Source organism: Tachysurus fulvidraco, chromosome 6 (genome assembly GCF_022655615.1).
Source record: "Tachysurus fulvidraco isolate hzauxx_2018 chromosome 6, HZAU_PFXX_2.0, whole genome shotgun sequence".
NCBI lineage: Eukaryota > Metazoa > Chordata > Actinopteri > Siluriformes > Bagridae > Tachysurus > Tachysurus fulvidraco.
Window position 1 is genome coordinate 1523056 of NC_062523.1, and position 21404 is coordinate 1544459.

The window sequence follows — 21404 nt, forward strand, 5'->3', positions numbered from 1 at the left end:
TTCTAATGCTTCTCTAACCAAAAAAACACCCTTTTTTTTTACCCTTAATGTACATTATAACCCGAGCGTACGACGTGTCTGTTATTCAAACATTTTAAATGGTAAAATTGTAGTGAATCGTGGTTAGAGCATTTTAAACTGGACGTTTATTCAGGACATTTATTTATGGACAGTTTTTCTCCCCCCTTCTTCCACAAAGACAGGAAATGAGAATAGACCTGCATTTATGAGTCTTTAATCTGGTCTCGGAAAAAAAAAATCCTGACCTTTCATTAATAAAAACAAGGATTTAGTCACAGAACCACTGACTCAGATGTGAAAACATTATAAATCACTCAGGTTGGATTGAAATGTACTGTAATTGTAGCGTAAGGTCCTAGCAGTCCTGTGTATTTGTGCGTGTCCTTCCTGTGAGGTTCTTTTGGACCATATGGTCCTTCTCAGATACAGCAGATCTCCCTCTGGAACTTGGCATGACTCATACTTGCAACATCCCAACCCCCCCTTCAGGGCAAGAAGGATTTTAAGAATGTCCACCACCTTTACATGTGCGAATTAGCCTTTCACTGCAAAAGAAGACTTTATACAGCCCTTTCCTGGATTTTCACTCACACTATCTCCTGCTCTGGTTGTCTCCTGCCCCAAAGGGCAATGGGATTTATATAGGAGCCTTAAATATGATTTAATAACCTAAAGTACCTGTAGCTATGTGAGTTATAGGGCTGTTTGATCTAGTTCCCAGACTGACTAGAGATATGAGAGATACGAACTTCTTATCAGAGAACGGTGAGCAAGAATGTGTTAAGGGCATGAAAGGCATTTAAAAAGTTCTATTTGGTCAATAAATATATATATTATTGGCTTGGGGATTTGCCAAATGTGTATGTGACCTTATATTTATCTTCATACATACATGTGCATAATTAAAAAAAAAAAAAAAACCTGTCACCAAAAATACAAGTGTACTTCCAAATCCTACGCCTTTCCTTGAAATAGCTGAACCTTTAAAACAATTGTTCAATAAGCCTGTAGGTGCAGATGAGATGTACATTTCTTTGGTAAAGGTACCAGTAAAGGTAGAACAGGAAGCTCATGGATGCCACCTGCTGTTCATCTGGTAGCTGTGGTCAGTTTAGGATTTAATTGTTTAATTATTTATGTTGGTTGAGATGTTTATACTGCGTACTATAATTTAACATATCTGTATTATTTAACGTAGCATATTTTAGCTATATTATATATATTCACCAGGGGGCAGTGGTAGATTGACAGAAGCGGTGGTAGCTTGATGGTTAGGGCTCTAGGTTACTGTTCAGAAGGTTAAGGGTTTAAATCCCCGCACTGCGAAGCTGCCAAAATTGGGTCCTTGAGCAAGGCCCTTAACTCTCTCTGCTCCTGGGTGGCATATCAGTGCTGACCATCTGGCTAACAAGCTCGGATATGCAGAGAAAAGAATTTCACTGTGCTGTAATGTTTATGTGAAACAAATGGCTTCTCCTTCCAATATAGCAGAAATAAGCATTTATAATATAACGTTATATATGACTGGGAGTTCTATATAATGCACAATCTAAAAAAAGTAATAAAATATTATTTAAAAACCCTATGAGTTTTTTTAAAAAAAAAAAAAAGGTTCCTTAGATCATGCTTTTATGAATTACGGCCTATGGAGAAAATTTTAGTACATCTACCCATTAGCATTTACCCAAGAACTGTTTCCAGTAATGACTTTTTCTCACTTTGGTTTGGCTTCAATATAAAAACAACAACTTTACTCATTTTAAGTGCAAAAGAAAATCTGCTGACCTCAGATGGTCATTCCATTTCTGCAGGAGATGACCTCAGCTGCTTCGAGGATGGGCAGATGTACACTAACCGAGACGTGTGGAAACCTGAGCCGTGCCGGATCTGCGTTTGTGACAGTGGCACCATCCTGTGCGACGATGTGCAGTGTGATGAGGTGATCAACTGTGAGAAGGTCGTCATTCCTGACGGTGAATGCTGCCCAGTGTGCCAGACCACCTACCCGGACAGTGACGGTGGCGGCGGCGGCGGCGGCCGCGGCGGCCAAAACAGTATGCATTGTGTTCGATTTTGAAATTAGTAATAAAATAAGCATGCATCTATCACAGTGAGGACTGGATACTATCAGGTGTCTGTTATTTTATTTATTTATTTATTTTTTTACAGTTAATATAGAGATTTTTGAGGTTAATCAAAACATCAATAATTCAAAATTGTTGTTCTGCACATGATCTTGAAAAAAATGTGTGTAAAGTCACGGTCTATCTATAATGATCTGATTTGATTTGAATAATTAACATTAATGAGGACTGACGTACTCTATGTCATATTTTCCTTTTCAGACAATATCTATAAGGTAAGATCCCCCCCCCCCCCCTTCCCTTATTCATCATTTGCAATCAACAAACCGGGCAAAGCCATTGTCATGTTTATGTTCTCTAACTGACGTAACTCTATCGTTTTAATTTTCAGGGTCAGAAAGGCGAACCTGGGGATGTGCCGTTCGTACGTATTATTTTCATCACTTTATATTATGTCTATCACATCGACTGCATGCACGAGCTGATGTGTTGTGATGGGATTTGATGACACATTAAATGATATTATTATATGATTACAGATAAGTGGACTTCCAGGACGACAAGGGCCGATGGTAAGTTTGGAACCTGATTCACTTAAAAATTGTTAATTGATATCACACAGACGGTGAGACTATTACAGATGATGTGTGATACCTTACCCTCCTGCTTTTGCTATGAGTTAGCAGTACCTGCTCTTTAGTCCTCTAGGACACCAGGTGGCAGTAGAGCACATAGTAATTTTATTTTCCCCAAACAAATTAATTTTCTTACTTTCAATCAAATGAATCTGTTAATTTATGAATGATCCGAAATCATCGTCGACTAATGAAAACATCATAACAGGTAAAAAATAATATATATTTCTTTTATTAATTTACAGGGACCACCAGGTGCCCCAGGATTCAGGGGAGATTCAGGACCCAAAGGAAGACCTGTAAGAAACAGCAGTAAATTTTCCTAAGATAGACCATAATTAATATGGACAAACGTAATTGTACATATAATATCATTTAAAAACCATTCCTTTGTTGTAGGGTGCAAGAGGTCCACCTGGATATGATGGAGAGCCTGGTATTCCTGGACAACCGGGAGAACCCGGACCACCAGGCCATCCTCCTGGAGTGAGTATTTAAGGATATACTGTAAATAATACAACCGATGTTTGCTTGTTTTTTGGGGTTGTTTTTTTTTATTTATTACAAATAGTAATTTCAGACCTAAAGCTAATATACATGTTAAAAGAAAAGGATGGGGGAATTTTGGCAAAACATCTAAAAGCTTTAAATTAAGCCACCCTTCAGAAGTCTAGTTCAATTAACTAAAGGCCAAAATACCGACAATTTTAGTCGATAGTTTTTGATAGTTTTACCGATAGTTTTTGTATGTTTGCGTGTTTGGTGACGTGTTTGTTGCTTTATTTAGGGTCAGCTGTCCTCTCAGATGTCAGAAGGATTCGGAGGTGACAAAGCAGCAGGCCAGCATGCCATGATTCTTGGACAAAGGGTATAAAGCAGTGATTCCAACCCTTAAATCTTGCCTTGTCTACAGTAAATACCGAGTACCGCTTAGCAAAGATAATTAATGAGAATGTTAATATTGGGAGCTCTTCCAAATGATCTGCTTTGACCTTAATAGCAGCATCTTCAGAAATATAATTTATGCTATCTTGTCCAAAGGACCAGTCACATATTCTCCTAGAGCAGATCAGGCTTTGCTCAGTAGCTAACAAACACAACCTACGTTGTGTAAGTAAATAGCCGAGTGCCATTTGGTATGTTTTTTTTTTTTTTACGATATGTTTAGGGTGACACGGGCACAAGAGGAGCTCCTGGTCCCAGCGGTCTACCAGTAAGTCTGAAGCAGACAAAACATAAATACCTATTTGATAATGTAAATCAATGTATCAATGAATGACCAAGTTTTTAAAATTCTTATCCAATTCTTCTTGTATAATCGTTTAGGGTCAACCTGGACCTCAAGGAGCCCCTGGTGAAGCTGGAGATTCAGGCCCAATGGTAAGAACCTGGAAGCCAGCAAATCAGTATGTTATATCTGCTCACATTAATAGATAGTGTCTATAATTGTAAAGCACCAGACCAGTCAATTCACAAAGCTATGATCCAATATAATATAATTTAATGTAAAATGCCTTAAATTATGTGACAAATAGAAACTAAATGCTTTTGTAAGTAAACTCTTGGTAACTATTTAACCAGCCATTCCATCATGGAAGAACAAATCACTGTTTATAGATCAGGTCCATCGATTCTCTTGTTGTGGTTTCAGGTTCCCATTCTATCTGAGGAAAAACTAGAGCTGAGCTCATTTGTACATCGTTCACAATATAGCTTGGTTTTCAAACAGCTATTAGGTGTGGATTTTATTTGTCTGTAATGAAAACCTGCAGACACACAAACCCCCTGAGGTTAAGATCGAAGACGATCGCTTTAGAGTATTACGGCTTCTCTGTTCCTTCAGCGAGTGAGAGTGATGCAGTTTAAAATGAAAGTCCGGTTCTGTTGTCTTGGGGCAATCGTTTTATAATCAAGAGTATAGAATTTGTCTTGAGACCGATCGATTAATCCTTGCCTCTGTAGTGCGAACTAATAAGTGCTAATTTGGTATTGGGGATAATTTCCTTCAGACTATCGAACACATTTGTATAACAACTAATTCTGTCTCCTGCTGCATGAAACATTGCTCACTCAAGCATGTTGTATACACTCTTTAATGTATACAACATGCTTGAGTGAGCAATGTTTCATGCAGCAGGAGACAGAATTAGTTGTTATACAAACATTTTATCGTTAAAGATTTAAGGGTTTTATATAGCAATATTTTATACAACATTTCTAAAAAAAAAATTAATCTTTTGTCCACCGTTTTGTAAATTATTGAACCGGAGAATGATTAAGATTCTTCTTTTTCCTGCATCACATCACAGACAAGAGCATGTCTTAGTCAGAAAAATGTAAGCAGCTCAAGCTCCTTATTGCAGAGTTCAAGTCCTATATAAACTACACCGACTCTTCAACTAGATTTGTAAAGTTTGTCACGACAAATTTTGATGTTGGCTTTGAAAAAGCAAGTGTTCGCAAAGGCCGGTGTTTATTGGAGGCGAGTGGACATAAGGGTCAGTGTTACGTTTGGAGGCGAGTGGACATAAGGGTCAGTGTTACGTTTGGAGGCGAGTGGACATAAGGGTCAGTGTTACTTTTGGAGGCAAGTGGACAGAAAGCTAGGGTGCCAAAACATTTGGAGGCAAGTGGAGACGAGCATGTGACGTCATCCGAATACTCTTGAGGAAGTTCCCCACATTGGGCTGAGTGTTTTGATATGTCACATGTCCATGTTGTAAAAAGTTTTATGATTTTGTATATTTTGGGGGCGGTGCTGCGGCACAACCGAAAGGCCAGTTGGTACACCGATTTACACCGATTTACACCTTTGTTCAGAGTCTCACCCTAAAGCAGCTGGCCGAGTTTGGTGTAGAGAGTTCGAAAGCTTGCCAAGTTATAAACCTCCAAAATTTATAACGTGAGTCTATGGGAAAAAAGACCAATTTGAGACCCGGTACCGGAAGTACCGGTACTCAGGTTCGCTTAGAAAAGTAACAGCAACAAACTTCGGACCAGGGTCTACAACATATCCGAATTTGGTTCATGTGGCTCGAAAAGCTCTATTAGAAGTTACTCTTGATAATTTTTTGCCTAAGCTTAAATAGGAAAACAGAATGTCGGCTTCTACAAAGCGACATCATTAGTAAAAGTTTGGCATAATGACAACCTGTAACCCCTAACACAGTCTCTGCAATCATCATATATGTATGTTTAAATGTTTACTGTACTGAACATGTCTCAGTGACTCCACAGATCTCATAAAGGTTCTTCTTCATCTTTAGGGTCCTGCTGGTCAGAGAGGACCTGAAGGTCCTGCAGGAAAGCCAGGGGAAGATGTGAGTAGAACATTTACATAAGATTTTGTACGCTTGTACATGTGCCATGATCTATACGATTCATTCATGCATAACATTAGAATGTAAAGAATGTCCAGTATAAATGAAATCCCCTTATCTTATCTAGGGAGAACCAGGGACAGCAGGAAGTTCAGGAGAGACTGGATTCCCAGGATCTGCTGTATGGTTTAAACCTTCTGTCATATCTGCAGTTACACATTACTATTGGAGAGATATTTATAATGACATACAGACACTGATCTGATTTTGTATCTCACTGGGTTTAGGGAGCCAGAGGTTTTCCTGGGACACCAGGTCCCCCAGGCCTGAAAGGTCACAGAGTGAGTATAATGTTTGGATGTTATCATGTCACTCAAGCCACTACTTTAATCTACTATGAACCAAAGCAGGCATTCTGTCATCTGGTTTCTTCTCCTGTGAAGTGAGCTTACTATCTACTTACTACTAGTTATAACTTAAATTAGTAATATCCTAGATGACATGGGTGAGTGCACGTATAGTCGGCTAACACAGTACCATTCGCCAGATATTTGTAAATTAAACATACAAGACATACAACATTTTCACTTTTGCATGTTACATATCATTATAACTGTAATATAAATATAATTATTCAAATTTGGAATTTTACCTTTATGTGTGACCGTACCGTTACGTTCGAAAGTTTCTTTTCAACAATATTATAAAAACATTATAAATCATATCGTAAAGAAAATTAATTTTACTCAACCCTGTTACCTGCACTTATTCATCTCATGAAATATTTGGAACATTCCATATGTTTAAAAGAAAGATGAATCGTTCTTGAAGATCTTTTTATTAATCCGATTATTTTTTTTATTTAACCTCAATAATATTGTGGTGGTGGTGGTGGTGGTGGTGGTGGGGGGGGTCACGGTGGCTTAGTGGTTAGCACGATCGCATCACACCTCCAGGGTTGGGGGTTCGATTCCCGCCTCCACCTTGTGTGTGTGGAGTTTGCATGTTCCCCCCGTGCCTCGGGGGTTTCCTCCGGGTACTCCGGTTTCCTCCCCCCGTCCAAAGACATGCATGGTAGGTTGATTGGCATCTCTGGAAAATTGTCCGTAGTGTGTGAGTGTGTGTGTGTGTGTGTGCCCTGTGATGGGTTGGCACTCCATCCAGGGTGTATCCTGCCTCGATGCCCGATGACGCCACAGGCTCCCCGTGAGAAGTTCGGATAAGTGGTAGAAGATGAATGAATATTGTGATATTTATTAATGAGATCACTCAAACATGAACGACAGTTTTCACTGAGCTCCATCTGAAGACACAATTCAAGCATTATGTGTAGCATAGATGTAGATCATGAAACTTTGTTAAAGAAATTATGAAAGTTTGCTTAAAAAATCATTATTATAAACCTGTCTTGTTCATTTTACAGGGACACCAAGGTCCAGATGGTCAAAAGGGAGAACGGGGAGCAGTTGGATCGAAGGTATAATTTGTTCACTAGGATTGTTTCTAGTCTCTTGCTGGTCTTTCCTGGTCTCTAGCACTTAAACAGTTTGGCCAAGAAAAAAAAAGCAGCTTGATTATGTTTGATTATGTTACGGTCTAATGAAACCCAGAATATTTGCTGAACTTTCTCCCATTAACATTTTAATTTGTTTGTCCCTCAGGGCGAATCTGGCGGAACGGGTCCAATGGGTGCTCCGGGCCCCATGGTAAACCGAGTTCAAACTATCACATAATCTTTCCACAGATAAAGTGAATCAGTTAGCGGTACAGAGTGTGGATGGCACTTTCATTTCTTTACCGGATTAAAAATTGTAGATCTCTAATTTCTCGAATACAGGGTCCGAGGGGCATGGCAGGAGAGAGGGGACGTCCAGGACCGAGTGGTACACCTGTGAGTATAACAAAAAAAAAAAACAATGAGAGAAATGATGGAAAAACAAACTAATTATTATTGGCTAGTCATGATTAGCATCTTGTACTAACTGTTCATTTTAGCAAAGCTGTTCATTATGTTTAATCAGTGAACTTAATGAAATTGTTACTCAAGGCTAGCAACTTGTTATAAGTATGTTAATACCAGCAGAGCTGTTTGTCACTTCTAAGTAACAGCGAAATCATTACTGAAGATTTGCAACATTTAGCATCTGGTGCTGTTTGTGTTTTCTTAACTATGACTGCTTCCATATTTAAAGAAAACTCTAGCTCAAGTTTGGACAATTGATATTACTTTTAATATGAATTTGTTCATTTATTCACTTTAGGGTATGCGTGGTGCTCAAGGAAATGTTGGAAAGCCAGGTCCAATGGTATGACTTTGTAGATTTACTAATAGATTTATGACAGCAAATAAAGCTTTGAATTACAAATATGATCTTTCAATTTTCAATAATGTTTAGGGTCCTTTGGGACTCAGTGGATCGCCAGGCTATCCAGGAACACCAGGTATGAAGGTAAGTGATGACCACTGACAGTTATTCTTTATTGTAAACAGAAATAAAACAAAATATTCCCCAAAATTATATGTTATTATATGTTTAGTATCTTGCCCCCACTCCTTCCAAATGGTTATATATTTATACGCATCTGGTTGCAATCTTGTTTAATAGGGTCAACCAGGACCTACAGGAGTTAGAGGCCCTAAAGGACCACAGGGAACAAGAGGAGAGTCTGGTACACAGGGCAGACCTGGACCAATTGGTTTACAAGTTTGTATTCTGTCAAAATTTACCTTTTATTCTCACCAAATACACATTGATCTCATCCATTAACATCTTACTTTTTTTTATTATGTATCACTATGGCGTCTTGAACAATACAGGGCCCAATGGGTACAGATGGAGGTCCAGGTGCCAAAGGCCCAGTGGTATGTTCAATTGTATTTATTATTACAGTTATGTGGTGTGTCTGAAATAAAACGATGACTTAAAGCCTACAAAAACAAACCCTAAATATTATAACGGCTTTCTCTAGGGAACTCTTGGAGCACAAGGGCCTATCGGTTTGCCCGGACCACATGGTCCTCCAGGACCTCAGGGAAGCACTGGGCAGCCTGGTATCAAAGGTCAACTTGTAAGTGATACTTTTACATTTGAAATTGTACTGCATGACTTAAACATCATAGGATTTATTATATCAACAACAAAGGCTTTAAATTCATATAACGAGATGTTTTAACCACCTGCTTCCATTCAGAACCACAGATCCTAACACATCATTAAATGGAGGTCTAAATATTTTGAAGTATTTTTGACCTTCCTGCACATCAATTTCAATTAAACCTTATCTGTCTTTAGGGAGATGTCGGGGTTCCTGGATTTAAAGGAGAAGCTGGACCTAAAGGAGAACAAGTATGTCGCTTTTCTTTGTTCTTTATTTGACTTAATAAAAAAGTTAGATCTGAGCTTTAAAGGTAAGAAAGTACGGCTTCGTATTTTAGGGCCCTCCAGGAGCACAGGGAGTGATTGGGCCTCAAGGAGAAGAGGGAAAACGTGGGCTCAGAGGAGATCCTGGATCTATAGGTCCGATTGGGCCTGTTGGTGAGCGAGTGAGTCAGATATTCTTATTATTCGTCATCACGTTTTAAGGATGACAAATGGCCAGATAAAATTACATTTTGTGGTCTGTTTCATTATATATTAGGGGGCTCCTGGAAATCGTGGTTTCCCTGGTCAAGATGGATTACCAGGAGCCAAAGTAAGTCGATAATCAAAAGCATGATGTAATAAAATCACCCAATATTGCACCAACAAAAACTATAATCATTGTCAATTGAATGTGACCAAAGGGTACGGTAGGTGAGCGTGGAATACCAGGAGTTTCTGGGCCCAAAGGCTCTACTGGAGATCCTGGAAGAACAGGTGAACCAGGCCTCCCTGGTGCAAGGGTAAAAACATATTTCTTTTTGATTACATCACATTGTTCCCTTTTTGATGGATTTAGTGATGATGTATTGTTGTTCTAATTTACGTGCAGGGTTTGACTGGTACTCCTGGAGTTCAAGGTGCTGAAGGAAAGCTAGGACCTGCAGTAAGTCTGGCCAAAATCTCACAGCCATTTTCTGCATGATTTTCCTTGTTTATTGGTAAATTTGGTCTAATGTATAACTTTTTTTGGATAATAAGGTCTATTGCTAATGTTTCTCATATTTAAGGCAGCTTTTCTGCAGGAACATCTGCAGGAACATTCCCACATATTTTGTGATTACTAAGCCAAATGTTTTCTGTGCTCCCTTTAGGGTCCAACAGGTGAAGATGGACGTCCAGGACCTCCAGGGTCTATTGGAACCAAAGGACCAGAAGGAACAATGGGACTCCCGGGCCCCAGAGGATTCAGTGTGAGTCAAAATGATCAAAATATTGAACAATTGAACAAACAAACCTAATAGCCTACACTTTGTGACTGTTTTCACATTCTCTATGAAATTTAATTTTGCATTATGGTATAATTCAGGGGGATCCAGGCAAACCAGGTGAACAAGGCTCAGCAGGACCTCCAGGGCAGCGAGTGAGAACCACCATTAATACCAATAACGCTTTTTCTAAGCAAAACAAATCATGTTTAATCATCTCATCTTGCAATCTTGGCTTTCATGTAGGGTTTACCTGGAAAAGAAGGAGAGGTTGGGCCACTTGGTTCCACAGGCCCTCCAGTAAGTTTGTTATTTTGCTTTCTGAGCTTCTATTAAACCCACATTAAATATTGTAAAAACCAGCAATAACAGTACTGGATGCTTTACTTCATTTTTACAGGGACCAACAGGTGACAGAGGAGAACAGGGACCCCCTGGAACACATGGCTTCCAGGTAAACGATTAATAGGAATTACTTAATGATGAAGGTTAAAATGCAGAATATCATGATTGTGCTAGGGGGGGCACGGTGGCTTAGTGGTTAGCATGTTCACCTCACACCTCCAGGGTTGGGGGTTCGATTCCCACCTCCGCCTTGTGTGTGTGCAGTTTGCGTGCTCTCCCCGTGCCTCGGGGGTTTCCTCCGGGTACTCCGGTTTCCTCCCCCGGTCCAAAGACATGCATGGTAGATTGATTGGCATCTCTGGAAAATTGTCCGTAGTGTGTGAGTGTGTGTGTGAATGAGAGTGTGTGTGTGTGTGTGTGTGTGTGTGTGTGTGTGTGTGTGTGTGTGTGTGTGTGTGAGTGAATGAGAGTGTGTGTGTGCCCTGTGATGGGTTGGCACTCCGTCCAGGGTGTATCCTGCCTCGATGCCTGATATGAAGCCTGAGATAAGTTTGGATAGGCAGTAGAAAATGAATGAACAAATGATTGTGCTCATATATAAAACCACTTTAATATTGTTCTTCAGGGACTACCTGGACCAGCAGGCCCAGTTGGAGAGGGAGGAAAACCAGGTGATCAGGTATGGAAATATGCTTACATGAATGGAATAAAATATTAAATTCACAAGATTTTTCTGTCTCAGTTATTTATTATCCTTAGTCTTCTAGTAAAACATGACTGTTTCCTTCTATAGGGCATTCCTGGAGAGGAAGGCCCTGCGGGACAACTTGGACCGAGGGTGAGCTAAGTTCTAATTTATTATTCAGAAACAAATCTAAAAAAAAAATACAGACAGATATATGTGTATAAATTCAGCAGGCAGAGAGAATATACAGTATATGCAGGTATATTAAGCTTACATGTATACATGTGACAGGGAGAGCGTGGAACTCCAGGAGAAAGAGGAGAGCTTGGACTCCCTGGATTGCAAGGACCCAAGGGTATCGCTGGAACACCTGGACCCGATGGGCCAAAAGTAAATCTGATTTTACATTCTGACTGGCTGAGCTGCTTCAACAAACACACTTGTGACCACATAACGATAATTAAATCGTGGGTTTTATATCCGATAAAATGGTTGTACCTAATAAGCGGTTTTGTGATGTGTCTGAAAATACACTTACTTCTGCTAAAATCACTGTAAAACACTGTTATCATTTTGTTCACAGGGAAGTCCAGGACCTTCTGGTACTGTTGGTGATCTGGGTCCTCCGGGTCTTCAAGGAATGCCTGGAGAAAGAGGAGTCTCGGGCCCTCCTGGTCCTAAGGGCGATCGAGTAAGTAAAAGAATTATTCAGAAGTTAAGCAGATATGTTATGTACTAATATATACTAATTTTTTATTTATTTTTTTACCGCAACAGGGTTCAGTAGGAGAGAAAGGTTCAGAGGGTACTCCAGGAAATGATGGTGCAAGAGTAAGATTAAGCAGATTATTCCTACATATACAGTATATCTCAACTTATTCTGTCATATGATCATTCTTGCTTTTCGAAGAATTCCCTTTTATGTACATAGCAGCAGTTAACATAAAAAAATAATCAAGGACTATTGGAAAATAATGTTTGACTTTTTGAACACATAAAATGTGACATAAAGCCAGATGTGCATGTTGGCTCGGTTTGTGTGCTGAGTGAACAATGATAAAGAAATTCTTTAGGAGGCTTGTATTAGCTTGCCCAGCCTTTGACATACAGTAGTATTTACCTTCTTAGGTCATTAATCAAACTGCATGAAGTGTTGATTACATAATCTATCTTTCTTTAACAGGGACTGCCAGGACCACTTGGCCCTCTAGGACCTCCAGGACCGAGTGGTGAAAAGGTATATAAATCTGAAGTACCGGATATACTGATCTGTACCCCATGAGTACCAATTGGTATCTAATATATGCTTTTTTTTTAAAGGGAGAACCTGGTCCTAAAGGACCACCTGGGCCTCAAGGATCAAGAGCAATGCCGGTGTGTCACATCTTTCACTTTAAATAGTATGATTAATTCTCATATTTCATAAAATATGAACACGTATTTCATTGTAAATATTGTACCTATATTATAGGGATCTCGTGGTGAGCCTGGGCCTACAGGAGCTGTAGGATTTCCTGGACCACCTGTAAGTTTTTTTTAAAAACTTATGATTTAATGCTAATATCATATCATACTCTGGAGCACAGCCATTTTGGTATTGATTCCACACACCACATTAATAAATAATTGACAAAAGTCAATAGACTGTCTAAAAAAAAATGAACTGACCAGACAGTACATTAACACATTTATGGTTTCTTGTCAATTTTCAGGGTCCTGATGGTCAGCCTGGAGTGAAAGGAGAACCAGGTGAGCCAGGACAGAAAGGAGATGCTGGATCTCCTGGACATCAGGGGTTGTCTGGACCTCCAGGCCCTATGGTAAGTTTTTTATTGCACAAAAAAGATATATATATATATATATAATAAAGCCTATTAGACTCGTCTGAAAATGACCATGCTTAAACGTGTGTTTACAGGGTCCCGTGGGTGTGGCTGGACCAAAGGGTGGCAGAGGAACACAAGGAGCTCCTGTAAATATACATCTCCATGAAAAAAAACATATATGCTTAGGCCATTTCTTTATTTCTTTGAGCATAAAGATTACTAAAGACTCCTATCATTTGATTTTGAGCTACAAATTTCCAACAAATCTATTTCATTTTCCAGGGACCAACTGGTTTTCCTGGATCTGCTGGAAAAGTCGGTACAGAAGGTCCACCTGTGAGTACGCCAGTAATATAGAGTTAAAACATCATTTGCTTGAAATACAAATAATCCAAAAGTACTGAGTGAATCTTTCTGTCAATTAGGGTTCTCTCGGCCAGCCGGGCCCTCTTGGTCCACCAGGAAAAGAGGGTCCACCTGGACTTCGTGGAGATCATGGACCACCAGGACGCCAAGGAGAAAGAGGCCAACCTGGGCCTGCTGGAAGCACTGGAGACAAGGGGGACCCTGGGGAAGACGGACCAACTGTCAGTTTATAATTAAGCTAACGATGTATAAATGATAATAATTAATCAAGGAGTAATATTAGGTCATCATTATACAAACATGCAGTATTGTATTAGGTTCGGAAGCATTATGCTGAATGGTTATGTAAGGTAAAATAAGACAAAAGTATCACAAAATCTTCTGTTTAGGGTCCCGATGGTCCACCAGGTCCTGCTGGAACAACAGGACAAAGAGGAATTGTTGGTCTTCCTGGACAGAGAGGAGAGCGTGGACTGCTAGGACTTCCTGGGCCAGCTGTAAGTGTCCTATACGTAGTGAAGAACAACAATAAATATGTAAATGATGATGATGATGATGAAGAGATGTTAAATAATACATTCTAGAAGTCAGAGTAAAGTTACTTTTTGCACATTAAACATAATGTGATTTTTAACGTTATCAGACGTTAGAAGATTTCTTATGGACCTGGGATGTACATTCCATTTCTATGAAGAATATATGTACAATCATATAAATATTTCTGCAAAGAAAAGAAAAAAAATCATTATAACTTCTTTATAAAATGTTTGGTTTAATCGTTTAATGAATTTTAATAGTTTGCATTCTGTAAATAGGTCGTTTATTTTATTGTAATTTAGCAAGTATCAAGCAATTAAAAGTAACAAGGGACTATTAAATATTTATTTATTTATTTATTTATTTATTTATTTATTTATTTATTTGCTTGTTTGTTTGTTTGTTTTAGATAACATTGGTACATAAGTTTCATTTTAAATACTTCAAACTGTTATTTAAATATACATGACGGGACATGAATCACCTTGAAACATCATGGACAAAACAAAACCGTGTGTGATTATAGGGAATGAGATCTCCTGCTTCTCCTGGGCTCACTTGTATACTTCAATGCAGAGGTCCCCAACCTTTTTTCCGCCGCGCCTTGGTCAATGTTTGATCATTTTATCGTGGCCCCCCCTGGGGGTGGGGGGTATTGGCTAGAACAATTAAATTAAAATTAATAATTTTAATGTAATTGTATTTAAACATGCCTTTTTAACTCACTACAACGCTAAATCAATGAGAACCCTGAGCTTGTTTCTTTACAACGAGACGGTTCCATCTGGGGTAACAGGAGACAATGACACCCGAAGTGTGTCGCTTATGTCCAGTTTATTCCGTTGTTTTGTTTCGGTTGCCGTCACTGCAGAAATCCCCGCTTCACACAGATAGCATGTCGGAAATGGCGATAGGGATTTAAGTGATTTAAGTTCCTTTCCCAAGGAAACTTTCTAACGACGTCTGTTTCGTGCTCATTTTTGCTAATTTGTGGGTTAAATTTGAGCAAACACAATATACACGTACACCAAGCACTGTTAAACATGACAAAGTACCGGTGAACAGAGAGAAGAGCGATACACACCTTCTCTCTCCACCAAAGCTACAACACCACTGCCGCTCGCAGCCACTCAGCTCCAGACGTCACCTAAACCCGGCCCGATATCACGATATTTTGCGCATGCGCGGTATCGGTGCGGCTTTAGGTGACGTCTCTCAGCTCCCGGTTAACTTGTCGTCCATGGAAAGTCAATAAACAGTAAATAAAATGGAAATAAATTAATGTTCCTTGGGCGGCCCGGTACCATTTGGTCCACGGACCGGTACCGGTCCGCGGCCCGAGGCGGTATCATTTGGGGACCACTGCTTTAATGTATTTAATGTACTTTTTAAGGGTCCTCCAGGTAAAGCAGGAACTTCAGGATCTCCAGGAGACAAAGGACCTTCCGGACCAGTTGGACCACCAGGTGCTAATGGCCCTCGGGGTGATGCTGGTCCTGATGTAAGTTTAATCCTTATTCTCACATGAATATCATGGTTATCACTACAGGAAAACTTTTTTTTTTCTTAATATCGTTAGTGGCAGACAGAACGTCTCATTAGCATGATTCGATCAAATCAGCAACATTAGCTAGCATGATACAATAGTCCTGGATGACAGTAGAATTACAGTAATGGTCTTAGCAGCCTGGCAGAACAAAAGACTAGCAAGATTTGGTCATCTCCAGACCTAGAGCACAGACATCATTCTGGTCATGACACGACTGCTCATTTGAATATCTGTTTTTTTTTTAAGTATATTGTTCACATTAGCAAATTTTAATAAAATTTGGGGGTGGTCATATTGGGAGGTTCTTGTTCTGGTTTCAAATTATTTAAACCATAAATGCCCCAAAAGACTGAACTTTTAGCTGACCTAAAAGAAAATTTCACAGATTTTACACTGTGTTATTAAAAGATAGTAAAGAGACAGAAAAATCGAAGATTTCAACCATTAACACATCCATTATCCATTTTCCTAATAGGGACCGTCTGGAGCTGATGGTCCACCAGGAAAGGAAGGGGTTATAGGAGAACGAGTAAGTTTCTAACAGCTTTGCTAATAACTTGTAATTCTGCAACACTTACATACTGGTGATAAGTTCTAATCAATCATCAATCAACAGAATTGGGATTTTCAAGTATAATGTATATAAAACTATGATTGTTTCTGTAGGGTGACCGTGGTGATTCAGGACCAGAGGGACTGGCTGGGCCCAGGGGAGCTCCTGGACCTGCTGGCCCTGTTGGTTCTACTGGCGGCCCTGGAAAGAGAGGAGATGTGGTATGTGGTATCTTTTCCTTACAGTGTTAATACTATCAGTGTGTTTTATATTCTATATACTAACTCTTAATATTCCTATAAACTTTCTTGACAGGGTTCAAAAGGACCCGTCGGACCTCCAGGTCCAGCCGGGAAGAGAGGACTCCAAGTAAACATTTTCGTTACCTTCATTTATATTAACATTTCCAATTTTATTACAGATGTTTTTAGATGTGATGTGGCTGCTGTTTGTTTCTTCTTTTCTAGTTTCTTTTTTTATGAAGGACTGCATAGCATTAAATTGATCTTTTACCATTGACAGGGACCTCAAGGACCAAGAGGAGATAAAGGAGAGTTGGGTGATCATGGAGATAGAGGACAGAAGGGACATAGAGGATACACAGGTCTTCAGGGTCTTCCTGGATCACCTGTAAATATTTTTCTAACTTATAACACCATTACCATGTAAAAATGATTAAAAAGAATTAGGTCTTGGCACGTTAACGTGTTATCGTCACATTAATTAATTAACGATGACAATTATCTTATCACGCAATAAAGCAATTTTTATTATTATAATTATTATGTAAAGTACATTGCATTGCTCACTGGCTCTGTAGTTTGTATGTAGTTTGTTCTCTGTGGAAAACTGTAACAGCTAATGTTCTGTATAATCAGGGTACCACTGGTGATCAAGGACCACCCGGAATTGTCGGGCCCAGTGGTCAACGAGTAAGTGCATTTACTCTATTTACTAACTGACTCGTAAGTTAGCAGGTTGATTATGCTAATTATACACTCTAAAAAAATGGTATACATTTAATGACTTATCCACTGTTTCAATTAAATCTGCCGTAGGGACCTCCTGGACCAATAGGACCACCAGGTAAAGAGGGTTACATTGGACAGCCTGGACCAATGGGACCACCTGGTTCAAGAGGACTAAATGGAGAGATTGGACCAGAGGCATGTACATTACATTTTATTGTATTTTAGGTCCCTTCCTGATGTTCTAGATTTTACTCAAAAATATAAAATTAAATTTTACAAAAAATAATGCCAGGGTTACCATTAAATTCCCCGACACTAGTAATGAACCTGATGTCTGTTAGGTATGAGAACAAAAGTTTGAATTATTTGGTAAATATAATCGGTATAATTATAAACTTTAATTATAAATTGAAGTTCAAACTGGACATTTGTCCATGACATATACCCCATCATACAAACTATTAGCTCATCCTAAATGTCTTCAAGCTAGTGTGACAATATTGCATACTGTATATATTGCAATATAACTGTATATCTATTGTTTATAAAATAAAATAATTAACCATAATTAATTCTTCTTTTTAACTTTCAGGGGCCTCCCGGAGAGCCAGGTCCTCCAGGTCCACCTGGATCCCCTGGACCACCAGTTGCTGCCATAGATGATATGTTTGGAGGCCCTCAGGATTACGATGCTGGTCCTCCTCCTCCTGAATTCCCAGAGGACGAGGCTCTGCCTAAATCTAATTCAACAGACATGTTCCAAGCCGACCCAGGAGTCCAGGCCACCCTTAAGGCTCTCAGCAGCCAAATCGAGAGCATGCGCAGCCCCGATGGTAGTAAGAAACACCCTGCTCGCACATGTGAGGACCTAAAGCAGTGCTATCCGCTGAAAAAGAGCGGTAAGTCAACCACAGGGCCACACTCTATACTACCCAATGAAAGTGTTTTTTAATAATATCATAGTGCAAGTTCCAATTTATATTTTGTAAGGCATTTCAAATATAAATTTTTTATCTTATCTCTATAAAACGTCCTATTGCGTGATGTACAGGTGAATACTGGGTGGATCCAAACCAAGGAAGTTCAGAGGATGCCATTAAAGTATATTGTAATATGGAGACCGGAGAAACGTGCATCTCAGCTGAACCTTCCAGCATACCTCGTAAATCATGGTGGAGTACTCCAGGAAACAAACCAGTGTGGTTTGCAACCATGAATGGTGGAACATATGTGAGTATACAGTACATGTATAGTTAACTCTAAACACAGTCTAGTTTAAGGCTGAAAATATTACGGCAAAAAAAAAAAAAAATGCTGTTTTGGCAAGATGTTTGTGTCAGTTTGTGTCATTATGATTTATGGGAGTATCTGTCATGTGGCAATCATACATGCGTTCATTAAATCTTATACATCATTACAAACCCTAATTAGAAGCATATTACTGAAGAACATTCCCAAAATTCTGATTATTTTTGGATTTATGTCAAATATTAAGATATGGGGGAAGTCGTGGCCTAATGGTTAGAGAGTCTGACTTGTAACCCGAGGGTTGTGGGCTCGAGTCTCGGGCCAGTCATGACTGAGGTGCCCTTGAGCAAGGCACCGACTGCTCCCCGGGCGCCGCAGCATAAATGGCTGCCCACTGCTCCGGGTGTGTGTTCACGGTGTGTGTGTTCACGGTGTGTGTGTTCACTGCTGTGTGTGTGCACTTTGGATGGGTTAAATGCAGAAAACGAATTCTGAGTACGAGTCACCATACTTAGCCGTATGTCACGTCACTGTCACTTTTATCTTTAAGGTTTCTTCACTGTGAAATAAATATTTGTATTATTTATGTATAATATGTATAATTTAATGCCATGATCTAGCTAATTATTTTATTACTTTATGTCTAAAAATGTATATGTATTTAAATTGACAAATTGCATTAGCACATAAAATTGTGCTATTTATTTATTTATTTATTTATTTAGTGCTTTACAGTATAAATTGCACAAAATTGACATTCAATTTAACAAATGTTTCTGACCTGCTATGAGAGCAAAATGAAGTTCTACATTATATTTGATGAACTATTATCTAAATCAGCTTTGCTTTCTCTTTAGTTCACGTATGGAAACAAAGACCAGCCAGCTAACTCAGTCACTGTCCAGATGACCTTCATTCGGCTGCTTTCCAAAGAAGCCTCACAGACCATCACGTACCACTGCAAGAACTCTGTTGGCTATAAAGATGAAGCAACTGGCAACCTGAAGAAAGCAGTCATTCTGAAGGCCTCCAATGACTTAGAGCTCAAAGCTGAGGGAAATAATCGTTTCAGATACACTGTCTTGGAGGACGGCTGCTCTGTAAGTTTAGCCCGGGTTTTTTTTTCCCCCAAATGTACAGTAAGCTGATTTTCCAACACCATGGCAACCCGTAATTACGAGCGTTGAATATATATAATCGGGTGTGAGTAACATCTTAGTAATGAGTAATTAACCCTGAAATCTATCAGTTTTTTTTATTATATGCAGGTTCGTGTGCTATTTAGTCAGTATACTGAGACATCTCTCAGGAATCGGCTACTCCACACTTCTATGTCACTATCTGTCTATTAGTGGCAATAACAGTCCCATTTATTCATATAGCACCAAAGCTGGTGAGAATAAACATGAGGTAGAAAACGTAAAAGAAACAATACACCAAAGGAAAGCTCAAAGCTTAAGGATACTGAAGACCATTTTGCTGATAAGTTCTAAGTTCTACGTTTTTCCTGTACTATACATTTATACTTATTATTTCATTTAATTCATATCTCTCATTAATTATTCGATTCAATTCAAGTTTATTTGTATAGCGCTTTTTACAATAGACATTGTCTCAAAGCAGCTTTACAGAACATAAACATAGAGCAGAAGGTAAACATCATTAATGATAAAGGAAATAAGGAATAATAAAAGTAAAAGAATTGACAGAATAAAAAATTCTAGATTATTATTAGATATATATAGTTCACAATCTGTATGTATTTATCCCCCTATGAGCAAGTCTGAAATTATAGCATTTCAGCTTATTTTGACCCATAAAAACTGAATTGATAGATTTTTATTTAGTAGCCGTAACTTACATTTTAAACGTTGGAGTTTGACGTACTTTACCTGAGCGTAGAAATGAATTAGCATTAGACAAATGCGTCAGCTGAATTCCACTTATGCAGCGTTTGGTTTATTTTCTGTAAAGCAGCACGTGGAATAAGAATAAGATTATAATATTGATTAAATTACTCTTACTGATAAATTTCGGGGACGAGTTAAAGTTGACATTAAATGTCAAATAAATTAATAACAGATAAAATATGTTTAATGAGTTATCAAGTGAAAACCTTCCCACTCTGTCACAACTTCCAGGGTCAGAGCTTCTGTATCTGGATGACATCAGATTATAGGTTAAGAATGATGATGATTACCAAATAAATCAGTGTAGAAATCCAGCCGTATCTGAAACAGCATTTGTAACACGGTCTTAGATTTCGAAATGCTGTAAAAGAGCTTTTAGAGAGCAGAAATCTGAGCGCAAGAAACATCATCTTGATAAAAGTTGACATTCTGCTGATTTTTATTGAGTTTCAGAGACTAATAATGTGAGTTGTTTCCAGATTTCTTAACTGTCAAATATTTGGAAAGCGTGTGAACATAATATGATGATCATGACTAAGACTATATATGATGGTTAATTTCAAAATATTCTGATATATTCATCTACCGTTAGATATCTGACTCTGTTCTTTTGTGTTGTATAGTATTGCTCGAAAATGATTTCATGCCTCTAGTTGTTTCTAGTGTTTGTATAATGTCTATTCTAGTATCTCAGTAGATTAATTAATTAATCAATTAATTTATTAGAAGTTATATTAGGAAATAAAGAAATAAATTTATTTACTGGGCACGGTGGCTTAGTGGTTAGCACGTTCGCCTCACACCTCCAGGGTCGGGGGTTCGATTCCCGCCTCCACCTTGTGTGTGTGGAGTTTGCATGTTCTCCCCGTGCCTCGGGGGTTTCCTCCGGGTACTCCGGTTTCCTCCCCCGGTCCAAAGACATGCATGGTAGATTGATTGGCATCTCTGGAAAATTGTCCGTAGTGTGTGAGTGTGTGAGTGAATGAGAATGTGTGTGCCCTGTGAT

At 38.9% G+C, this 21404-nt stretch overlaps 1 protein-coding gene across 1 annotated transcript in view; it reads left to right on the forward strand.

Annotated features, from left to right (window-relative positions):
• Positions 1-21404, forward strand: part of col5a2a (collagen, type V, alpha 2a) — a 40190-nt gene that overhangs the window by 16456 nt on the left and 2330 nt on the right. The window contains exons 2-53 of the mRNA XM_027168112.2: positions 1833-2075; positions 2367-2380; positions 2497-2529; positions 2645-2677; positions 2986-3039; positions 3140-3226; positions 3528-3608; positions 3909-3953; positions 4067-4120; positions 6007-6060; positions 6188-6241; positions 6348-6401; positions 7484-7537; positions 7722-7766; positions 7898-7951; positions 8322-8366; positions 8457-8510; positions 8667-8765; positions 8879-8923; positions 9031-9129; positions 9354-9407; positions 9497-9604; positions 9700-9753; positions 9845-9943; positions 10033-10086; positions 10295-10393; positions 10510-10563; positions 10655-10708; positions 10809-10862; positions 11379-11432; positions 11547-11591; positions 11730-11828; positions 12022-12129; positions 12216-12269; positions 12622-12675; positions 12759-12812; positions 12910-12963; positions 13151-13258; positions 13357-13410; positions 13547-13600; positions 13690-13851; positions 14020-14127; positions 15561-15668; positions 16192-16245; positions 16383-16490; positions 16585-16638; positions 16792-16899; positions 17148-17201; positions 17328-17435; positions 17833-18139; positions 18292-18470; positions 19346-19588. Coding sequence (XP_027023913.2) covers positions 1833-2075; positions 2367-2380; positions 2497-2529; positions 2645-2677; positions 2986-3039; positions 3140-3226; positions 3528-3608; positions 3909-3953; positions 4067-4120; positions 6007-6060; positions 6188-6241; positions 6348-6401; positions 7484-7537; positions 7722-7766; positions 7898-7951; positions 8322-8366; positions 8457-8510; positions 8667-8765; positions 8879-8923; positions 9031-9129; positions 9354-9407; positions 9497-9604; positions 9700-9753; positions 9845-9943; positions 10033-10086; positions 10295-10393; positions 10510-10563; positions 10655-10708; positions 10809-10862; positions 11379-11432; positions 11547-11591; positions 11730-11828; positions 12022-12129; positions 12216-12269; positions 12622-12675; positions 12759-12812; positions 12910-12963; positions 13151-13258; positions 13357-13410; positions 13547-13600; positions 13690-13851; positions 14020-14127; positions 15561-15668; positions 16192-16245; positions 16383-16490; positions 16585-16638; positions 16792-16899; positions 17148-17201; positions 17328-17435; positions 17833-18139; positions 18292-18470; positions 19346-19588 — 4262 coding nt within the window. The remainder of the gene's footprint in view (positions 1-1832; positions 2076-2366; positions 2381-2496; positions 2530-2644; positions 2678-2985; positions 3040-3139; positions 3227-3527; positions 3609-3908; positions 3954-4066; positions 4121-6006; positions 6061-6187; positions 6242-6347; positions 6402-7483; positions 7538-7721; positions 7767-7897; positions 7952-8321; positions 8367-8456; positions 8511-8666; positions 8766-8878; positions 8924-9030; positions 9130-9353; positions 9408-9496; positions 9605-9699; positions 9754-9844; positions 9944-10032; positions 10087-10294; positions 10394-10509; positions 10564-10654; positions 10709-10808; positions 10863-11378; positions 11433-11546; positions 11592-11729; positions 11829-12021; positions 12130-12215; positions 12270-12621; positions 12676-12758; positions 12813-12909; positions 12964-13150; positions 13259-13356; positions 13411-13546; positions 13601-13689; positions 13852-14019; positions 14128-15560; positions 15669-16191; positions 16246-16382; positions 16491-16584; positions 16639-16791; positions 16900-17147; positions 17202-17327; positions 17436-17832; positions 18140-18291; positions 18471-19345; positions 19589-21404) is intronic.